The 10821-nt window shown below is 31.6% G+C and overlaps 1 protein-coding gene across 11 annotated transcripts in view; it reads left to right on the top strand.

Moving 5' to 3' along the window:
* Positions 1–977: 977 nt before the first annotated feature.
* Positions 978–10821, top strand: part of NfI (Nuclear factor I) — a 165867-nt gene continuing 156023 nt past the window's right edge. For 2 of the 11 annotated variants that reach the window (XM_089217829.1, XM_089217804.1), the window contains exon 1: positions 9348–10028. In XM_089217829.1, the coding sequence (XP_089073955.1) occupies positions 9942–10028 (87 nt within the window). In that variant the 5' untranslated portion in view covers positions 9348–9941. Of the gene's footprint in view, positions 1380–1808; positions 2265–9334; positions 10029–10821 lie in introns of those variants that run through there. The other 9 variants (XM_089217837.1, XM_089217813.1, XM_089217825.1 and 6 more) reach the window with 9 other exon arrangements.

The following is a 10821-nucleotide window of genomic DNA, read 5'->3' as shown; positions in this document are numbered from 1 at the left end:
TGCGAGTTATGCGTATAAAATATATGGGGTAAATTAAAAATCTTTATAATTCACATTTAAAAAAATTTAAATATCGTAAAAAACCAACATACAAACACACAAAACGTTCTTACCAATTAGTTACCATTAAGTTTCACAATAAGTCGATTCACTTTAATCTTTAAGCTAACGAAGATACACGTGAACTGCTGAGCTCAAATTTGGTATGGCCTATTATGTTACACGCTTGTAAAACGGAGACAGCGAATGCCAGAGTACATAATTCTTAGGGATTCTTATAAATCTTATAAATATAATATTAAATATAAAAAAAAGTGGAGATCCATCACTAGATCCGTCACTGAAATCCGTAGTATTACTTATGATTAAAATAATACTGTGATAGTGCAAGGCCGAGTGATCATAACAACAACATAAAGTCTAGCGCACACGGTGTGTGGCGGTATAGCGATAAAATGCAACCGGATACAATTTACCGCTTCCGCGGTGACACCGCGAAGACATTGGCATTTTACCGCCAACGCTGCAGTTCGTGTGAACTCTAAGAAACCATACTGAATTCGGTGCCTTTGAGAGAAGAACATCTTCTTCTGAGGAAGGCCGGTTTTTAGGGAAGTTAAAAACGTCGTTGCACATCGCGCGATATATATTATGACCAATGAGTTCGTTGCACCGCGGTCTCAAACACACACAGAGCTAAGTCGCCGCCGTTCGGTCTTTGGTGCGTACACATACTTACGCGACGGCAAAACCGTGTGTAAAACGTGTGTGCGTGTGCGTGTGTGTGTGTGCGCGCGCGCGCGCGCCAGCGTAGCAACAGCAGCAGCCAGCAGGTTTATTAATAGAACGGCGGCCGTCCGGTTGACGGAGACTGCCGCGGCGGCGACTGTTGGAAGGAGAGTTTATTTTTGCGTCCGGTAGCAACCAGCCAGCCAACCAGCCGGCCGGCCCAGCCACGCCAGCCGCCTTGAGCAGTCGATGGCCCCGGCCCGGGACACGGCCACCGCTGGATGCTGTCACACACACGCACGCACACACATACACAAGCGCGTGCGGATCAGAAACCAGCAACGACGAGACGGCAGTCTGCCGGCAAACATCCGCGAGCGAGCGCGCGTGCACCACAAACCGCACGACGCACACGCGCGTCCTCCACCGTATTACACGTTATACGCGCGCGCGCGCGCGCGTCGGTTTTCTCCGCGTTTTCCGCTGAACTTTAGCACCGGTTTCGCCGTTGCGAAAAACGCGCAATTCCCTCGTCGTCGTTAAGTGCATACGAATTCCTACACATTGCAACTCGTAGTCGTCGTTATGAGCGCCACGTGACTTGGCACACGATTACAGCCGCTAAAACCCCGGAAAGCCTAAACACCATGGTAAGTATTTTCGACGACGATCGACGACACAATATTTTGTCAACTAACTGAATTTGTGTAGTTTTCATTTTCTGGTCAAATAATTGTATATGTATAGCAGGTATAGTATTATTATTATTAACCATCTTTGGGAACTTCTATGATTTATATTAATGTATTATAAGTACTATGTCGTTATTGTTATATTTAACGTAATGTACCGCACGACGCACCTCCGTTTGCGGTTGTAAAAAGACGCGACCAAAGAAAAACCAAAGTGAAAACTCCTTAAGGGGTGGTTGACGTGGGGAGGGGGGCATGGGGGCCGGCGCACGCGCTGCCGCTCGCTCCTCCCCTATGACGGCGTCCGCCCATCGGTGGTCCGTCCGCGTGGTGCTCGGCCGCCGCGTGCGGTGCTTTGAGTATCACACACCGCTTCTGCTCCGTGCCACCGTCGCAGCGAGTCGTTCGCCGCCGGCACACATACCGTCGCCGTTCTCGTCGCCGTCCGTGTGGTATACGCGTCGCCGAGCCGCGTGAATTTTATTATTCCGATTCGTTATTTTTCCTCGATGTCCGTTTGTTTATTTCGTCCGAACAACATCAAATGTTGCCGAGAAGCGACGTATTTAATACAATCTCCTGATGCAATGTAAGAAGATATGCTATATGCTTTCGGCCCTATTCCTATACATATTGTATATAGTGTAATATTTTGTTGTTGTATTGCATAATACGCACAAAGATTTACGCGTGTTTTTAAGAAAACGTAAACAAAAACTTTTTTATTTAAATCGGTTTTCGCGTTTTGAACACAACGTGATTATGTTCATACCGGACTCGTTGCGCAACTATATGATAGAACCGGACGTTTCCAACTATCTGCAAGCACCTTCGTCTAGTCAGGTGTGTGTTTAATATTTAATATTATATATGTATTGCCTTTTATTATTATGCTTTTATACAAGTGTAAATATTATTAAGACGAATTTATTATAACATTTTTAATGTATACCTATACTGAATACCCATGACATCGATGTAATAAGTTTGATGTGGTCGAACTTAAATATATCATGTATAATGTATATATATACATACATTAGTATTTAAATATAACCTAAATGTATTGTTCTTGTTCAATATTGTATTAATATAATACCTTCATATACAAGATACCCGGAACACTCAAATTTCCATATTCCGGTTTTTCGTATAGATTCCCATAATTTGTTGCCCTAAATATTTGTTCGTCGAAATTTAACTACCGTACTGTATATATGTAAAGGGCGAGATAATATTTTTAACTGCATAGCACAACAATTGCGTATTGACATTGGCGCAGGTGTGCTTTTTGGCCGATGTCCCGTACGCATTTTGTTGTATAAGTATATATATATACGCTGATTGAACTTACCCGGGCTGTTAGCGAAATCGGTATTTTATCAAACGACAGCTGTTGATAGGTCGCACCGAAATAAAAATGTGTCATTAAAAATAATAAACATTTAGTGGCAGTAAGCTATTCAACAGTAGTTAGTAAGTTCAACATCTGTGGTCACTTTTTTCTGCATAAAAATCACGGTTTGCTTAATATACATACCTATATAATATTTATGGCAATAAATATCATTAAATTCGTTTATATATTTATTATATATATATGTCTATATTTTTCGTTGTAATTATTTAAATAATAAAAAAATCACAGTTCTATTAGCAATACATTTATGTATAAGTACTAAGAGTACCTATATATATTAGATATATAGATTATATTGTAGATAATATATTATAATAAGTGTAATTATTCATATACTTAATAAAAGTATATAAAAAGTACCTATACTTATACCATTATGATATTATAGAAATCCAAAAGGTAAAAATTCAAATTTTGAAGCAGGTAGCATATTTGGCATGTTTATGTTATATTCTTGTAGGTATACTCGTAACTACAACTATAACTACAAAAACAAAATAAAAATTACCAAAAATTAGTGTACTTATTAAACCAAACTCACCTACCTATCATAGATGTAGCCAGGATTTATTTTATTTATTTTTATTTTTTTTTGTTGGGGGGGGGATCAAATTGTATTCACATTTTACACAAAAATAAACCTTGTAAGTAGGTACATATAGATGATGATATCATATGCACATAAAATAAATAGTTGGTTTTTTTAATAAATGAAGGTACTAAGCAATAATTTTTGTATTATATGTCTATAATTAAATATATTAATATCAAACAAATATAATTAATATGAAAATCTGTAGGTCTATTATAAGTAGGTATAATACCTTATAAAACCTTATAAAACCTAGTTACAATTTATTACAATAAAAAATTTTCTTTTTGTTTTTGCCTTTACTTCCTACACAACTCTTGGTCTCTTGTATAAATATATACTTGCCGGCGAACGGATAGAAGAGTAAGCACTTTTAAACGTTAATTTCCAATTTTATTTCGAAGTAAGGTTTTTACCTTTTTTTAAATACATATAATATTATACTTCTACATCTTTGAAATGTAAAATTATTTTTACACAATAACATAAGCTGTAAGAGGTAAAACTGATTTTCGGCACTTTTAGAATAACACCAGGCATAAAGTATATCGTATAACGACCTATGCCATTTTTGGTGAAAGTAATCGGTATACTTACCTACGTATAGTTACCGCCACAGTAGTGATACACTGATACCACAGGAAATAAAAAAATAAAAAGTATTTCACTGAATCGTAAAATACATAGGCTGTGATACAATTAATATACTTTTTTATTTAACGCTAAATATTTTTTGTATATTCTGTATCTAATCTATTCACTATAACTTCCCTAGTTATTATATAATATGATCATCAAACTGTACAGAATTTAAATATATAATTTAATAATTATAATAATAATAATTATATAATAGCTGATGCTGGTAATTGTTGTATTGCTGTTTTTTATTTTTTCACTAGAGAGTAATTTAGAAGCTTTCCAGCAATATTTGCTAGTAATTTATCAGTTAAATAATACTGTATAGTTATTTGTACATTGTTATATACAGTTATAGATAAACTTAAAACTTTTACAAACACTCCAGCATTTATTTCACGGTAATGTTTAGAACTTTAGTATATTCGTCTATTGTAATAATTATAAAAAAAAAAATCATATAAAACTGTTTATTTTGTTAGAGAAAGTATACTATTTTGAAACATATATTATTATGCCGGTTTGCCCACATGACCATATTATATTATGTTATATACCTACGTATAGATAATATATGTTTAACTGTTTAGATATGCTTTAATAAGAAGGTACCTATATACATTTATGTTATTTTCATGTAGGTATTGATTAAAATAACTGTCAAAAACATTTACATTTCTGCATTTTTACTTAAACTATATACCTACAATCTCAATTTGTTTATGAAACTCTATATCGTATAGGTTATTACTTATCACTTTTGTATTGTAGATAAACATTGAACTTTCAATATATCAATGTAGGTATAGTACATATAATTATATTATATTTTAGATACCGAACAATTGAGATTTAAATATAGAAAGCTTAAGTTTTGTACATTTTATACTTACTACACATAGTACATTAAATAAAACAATAATATTTATTAAATTAAATGCATTTTATAAAATACGAGTATATATAATAATTGTATTGTAATTAATTATAGTTTCAAATAAACTAATAAATACTAATAAATTCATAAATTTAACACTTTATGGTATTATTGGTAGTGACTGCTGTTTTTCGGGACAGAATTAACAAATCTTGTATCTTGTGACATCGCTTCTTAAGTGATAGCAATCTTAACATTTCAGAAACTTATGATTATGTACCTATAATATATAGTGCCTACATATTACACATAATAATAAGTGGATAAAACAGTTTTGAGGATATACTGCAGCTGTTCTATTTGTTATGTTACCTATAATGTTATTAATTTAATTATATTAGTATTGTTGATGAAAAGCAAATATAAGTACATATAATCTTTTTTAATTGTAAAATTGTTAAATTTTTTTATGGAATATAAGAAATTTGTATTACTGTGTATAACGTTTTACAAAACCAAAACCGTTGTACAAAAGTCTGATTACATATACTTAGTCCTATGATAGGTTTTAGATTCAAAACTATTCTAATAATTAATAAATTTAAATTTAAATATAGATACATACTATATAATATTTTATATTATAATACTGTGCGTACGTATGCGTGTGTTTATATAATAACTTATACGTGCATTCAATTATCATTGTACACCGACAAGACATTATTAATAGAACCTCTTGGGGTCCTCGAAAACGACGACAATGTCGCTGCGATTTCCCCGGTACAATTTATATATAATATGACATACACATAACGCACATTCACATACACAACACACCCACACACACGCATTAAATACCATCAATCCTATATTAATATAGTATATATAGGTAGCTACTAGCTACTAAATAGCCTAATAGTACCTATACTATATATTTGCTAGTGATGCAGTGTATATACCCAATAAATGTATCATAATATATTATTTGTTTATCACTCAACGTATCAGCGCGAGTTTTGTGATGCGAAAATATCAATAAAAATTTGATAAAATGTTTATAATGTAGCTATTTGAATTTTCTCTGGTGGGGGGTCCCTCCGCATCGGTAAAGGGGACGTCCATCGGCGGAGCCTTTTCTCGCGCACGCCCGTTGAGTATATCAAAAGGACCACCCGCGTATACGATTCGTGTCCGGAAAAATAATTTTACCACCTCAGCGATTTTATTATGTATACCACCCCCAAGGCCTATATAGATTACGTATGACTCCCAGCAGTATTAAAATATCCCTCTTACAACTGTTACCTGTTGTAAAGTTTAAAGACTGAAATATGCTGAACGTGTGAATACGATAGTTATATGGTATGATTTTAGTGAATAATATACCCGTTCATATTACTAGTCGAATATTTAAATATTTTATTTATTTATTTAACATAACGTTTGGTGGCTGCTGTGAATCTGTGATACTTATACTTCTGCATGATATAGAGCCCATAATTATTAAATATGAAGATGTATAATAGTTGGCACAAACTATAGGATGTGATGTTGTCTATACTATATTATATATATTATGTAGGTATAAAACTATTCTAAAACCATTTTTACATTTGTATTACGTTTTACGCACACTATAAAAATGCATGCAGTTAAATCCTTTGTAAGTGTATATTAAGTAGGTTTATGGTTTATCACATTTATTTCTTTAGTCCTTTCTAAGTATATCATCATATATTTTTAAATCCAATGCATTTTTGTTTAGAAAATAGATAGACTACTTAAATAACTTTTTTTTTAAAGTGCGATACTATATAAATAAAATCATACTGAAATTTATTTATAGTTTAATAGTTTTACTTAAAGTTTATAATTTATACGCACTAAAATCACTTATAGGTACCACATACTGCACTTATCATTTAATATATAAATGTTTAAATTTAAGCAAATTTATTGAAAGAAATTATACCTATTCAGTTATGTAATTCCAAAACTGAATAGGTACACTTCACTAAATTACATATTTTGAATTTATCTACTAATTAATATATTTAATTTATAAATTAACAATGTTAAGATAATAGTTTAGTTTTTATAATAAATTAACTAAATCATTTTATTTCAAGTTAAGAAAATTTAGCGATATCTCGAAACTATAATATATAACTGTATATAAGTTTAACTATCAGTAAATCGGTTTATTGATAAATTATAACATCCGAGGATTGGTGAGTATAAAAGTTATCTGAGAGGGATTTCTGATACTGATATCTATTGGCTATGTTTCAGAACTCCGTATAGTATTATTATTATTATTATGGTAGGTGGTTTTGTTTATAATTTATTAAATTATACAAATAAGTCTTATAAATCTGTTAGAAAGATTAAACACACTTGTGAGTTATAGTAAACATTTTAAATTTATATAATGTATGATTTTAAATTTATGTATTACATTAATGTTTTGTTGTGTACATCTTACATGTTCTATGTAAGTTATTTTAATAACATTATTATCGATTATTGTTTTAGAATATCATAATACGTATAACACTATTGTTTTTCCCATTTGGAATATTAAATAAATCTCTCAATGTATTGACTTTTAAGTTTTAAGGCCCCAATATCCCAATATAATATGTCAATGCATAATATCTAATCTATAGATGTATGGGTAACTCTTATGTCTAAAATTCTTTCATAAATTGTTTAACTAGAATACAAAACATTAACACATAATAAGTCATATAAATAATTATAATACTTTTATGAATTACTGATTTAAATATTATATTTAATATTAGAATCTCATAATACGTAAGGCGTTAACTGATCTTTGTTCTCTTCAATAGTTTCTATACGTCACAAGTAAATTCGAAATATGATTCCTAGTTTTGCTCATCAGGAAAATTAATTTGAAAAACAAACTCCAGTCATTAAATATGAACAAATTCGTATTAATAATAAAAGGATTGAAATATTTAAAAATTATATCAATGATGCAATATTATATTTTTACTTTTTTAATATACAATTTCAAACACACGCTTTTACAGTTTTACCTAAATAAGTAATAACCATAGGTTATTTTAGGTTAGATAGGTTTGACTTTTAGGATAGTATTACTAAATACAAATTATTCAACTTTAAGCTCAAAGTACCTTCTAATCTTTTTTTAAATTAGTTTCTGTAAATAATAATGCATTTATACATATATATTATACCTACTTATATATACATTTATAAGCTTTAATAAAGTAAATTTTTTTTAAATCAACCGCCATATAGATTTATAATAATATTATAGGTAGTCTGGATTTTTTGTTTCTATTTATTATTTTCAACATTAGATATAATAATTATTAACTAATATTGGTGATAGTCATTATATTCATATTATTTAATATACAATATGAACCTATTATGTAAGCATAATATAAATATATATATATATATAATATGCCTTGCATTTTACACATTTAAAATATATTCTAAGAAAAATGCATTGTTTGTAGGTAACCTATATTATAATGTTTCGAAAATGTATAATTATAGATACTAGTGTATACGACGATAGTATAACTAGATAGGTCCTAAATATATTTATTATAGCGATAGTTTTAGAAATAATAATAGGTACCTACTTATGATATCTTAACATATTCAAAATTGTAAATATTATATTACCATTATAAATCATCTCATATGTTATCATGACGTAATACCTACATTATAAATATTGCCTAAATTGATCGATAATCATAATTAGCGATTGATAACTGACTTTTTTACACTGATAAGTGTAAAAAAACTTTTTCATGTATAATAAACAACAAATTTAGATACTAGATTGTACATAAATAATCCATATTGGCATATTCACTGGAAACATTGTTAAAAAAACCCCCAAACTGACGAAATCCCGGAAGAACTGACGCAGTAGCCGTTTGCCACTAGTTTTATATAGTACCTGTCCGACGTACCGCCAATAAGACGGATACACCGAACGGGCTCGCGTGAGATCGTCAGTCATCGCCGTCACCCCGTCACCGCGTCACCACGCGTCATTGTCATCGACAACGACGACAACGCCGCCGCTGCCGCTACTTCGGTCGTAACCACAGCCGCCACCGCGTAACCGCCTCCGGACGTTTATCGCACGCCCAACATGATTGGCCGACGGACGGACACGGGGGCGTGGCTTGGAACGTGATTGATTTTTTTTCTCTTTATTTTTCGCGTTCTCCTCGCTCTGTTGCACTTGCACACACGGCACCACATGGCCCGCTGTCTCCGTTCCGCAGCGATTCGCCTTTTTCCGCGTCTCTTTTCTTCTTATTATTTTTTCTCTCATTATCATCGTCAGATTATTGTTTTCTTTATTATTATCACCGTAACTATATTATTTTCTCTTTCACATAATATGTATATAATGATAATATCATAGTCTTGGCCGTCCGGGTTGTATGCGTGTGTGTACGAGTGCGGTTATTAACATTACATGTTTTATTATTATACCGCAGTAGTCCGTCGGGTATGTGGTAGGTAGGTATGCCTAACTTTATGTTATACGTTCTAAAATATTCGTGCCGGTAGCTGCTGCTGCTATATACAATAATCGGATAATATACGATTTGTATACTCGTCGAGGCGCGGGCGCGCGCACGCGTGTTTGGTGTCGAAGTGTTGCGGGTGAGTTATTTTCGTACGGCCGCGCGAAACTCGCCACTGATTGATTGAAATACAGAAAATATTGCATTATTTTATTCTCATTACTCATTACATTTAACGTCATCGCGTTACTTCTACACCGCATACTACCGTTTGGATATTAGGTAGCTACCTACTATTTTATATTGTGTTGTAGTACGTCGAAAAAATTACTAACCTAATTTTCGTTACGTCAGTTTTTTACGCGAAACGATTCAGTCGATATTTTAAGATCCGTATGATTGTTTATACCTCATACCCATCAAAATCAAAAATATGTACCAGTGCGGTACTTATCCGACTGCACTCGGATATCACCACCAATCGTCCAGCTGGCCATCGCAGTGTTACTCACCACACAAGGTAATCAATAATAATGATATAATACAAAAAACAATTTTAACGTTTATTTTTACACATAATAATAGATACTTACCTAGGTACTAAAATTTTATTTTTACTTCTGATCGAAATTCTGAAGCACGCCTTAATATTAATGTACCCTTCTAAATAATAATTTATGTGTTGCCTCGCCAGTAGATATATCCTCCCATTTAATTGTTATAAATGTGTTTGATTTAGTCAATAATCATGTATCTTGTATACCTAAGTATAAGTTCTACTGGATGTCGTAATCTAAATTATATTGTTTAGGTATACCTACCTCTGTATGGTTATAAAATATATATTATATTATATCAATATACAATGTATGTTTCAAAGTAGGTATTCTCAAATGAGAAGAGTATAACAATAATTCAGGCATAATGTAAATATACGAGTACCCTACTTAACGAAATGAAATATACATTAATACATTATGTACTAATTGAATATATTTATGTATATTATACAATTTATAGTAATCAGTTTCACATATTATATACTTACTTTATATTATTATGTCATCAGAAGAGATCATTTTACGATATTATACTAATAGATGTACCTATTATTATATAGTATAATATGCATGTTGATCGTTCCAAAAATAAATTGTTCAACACTATAATATACAAGTGTACATACCTTGTACCTATATAAATCTTAGTGATAATTTCTAAATTGTCATAAAATGTACATATAAAATATATAATAATATAGTATAATAGGTACCTATCATATAATATAATAATATACAACGATTATAGTTCAA

This window comes from Diuraphis noxia, unplaced genomic scaffold, assembly GCF_037042655.1.
Source record: "Diuraphis noxia isolate RWA-SAM2 unplaced genomic scaffold, SU_Dnox_SAM2 contig0001, whole genome shotgun sequence".
NCBI lineage: Eukaryota > Metazoa > Arthropoda > Insecta > Hemiptera > Aphididae > Diuraphis > Diuraphis noxia.
The sequence above is the reverse complement of the archived record's forward strand: the minus strand, read 5'-3'. Positions and strand labels throughout refer to the sequence as shown.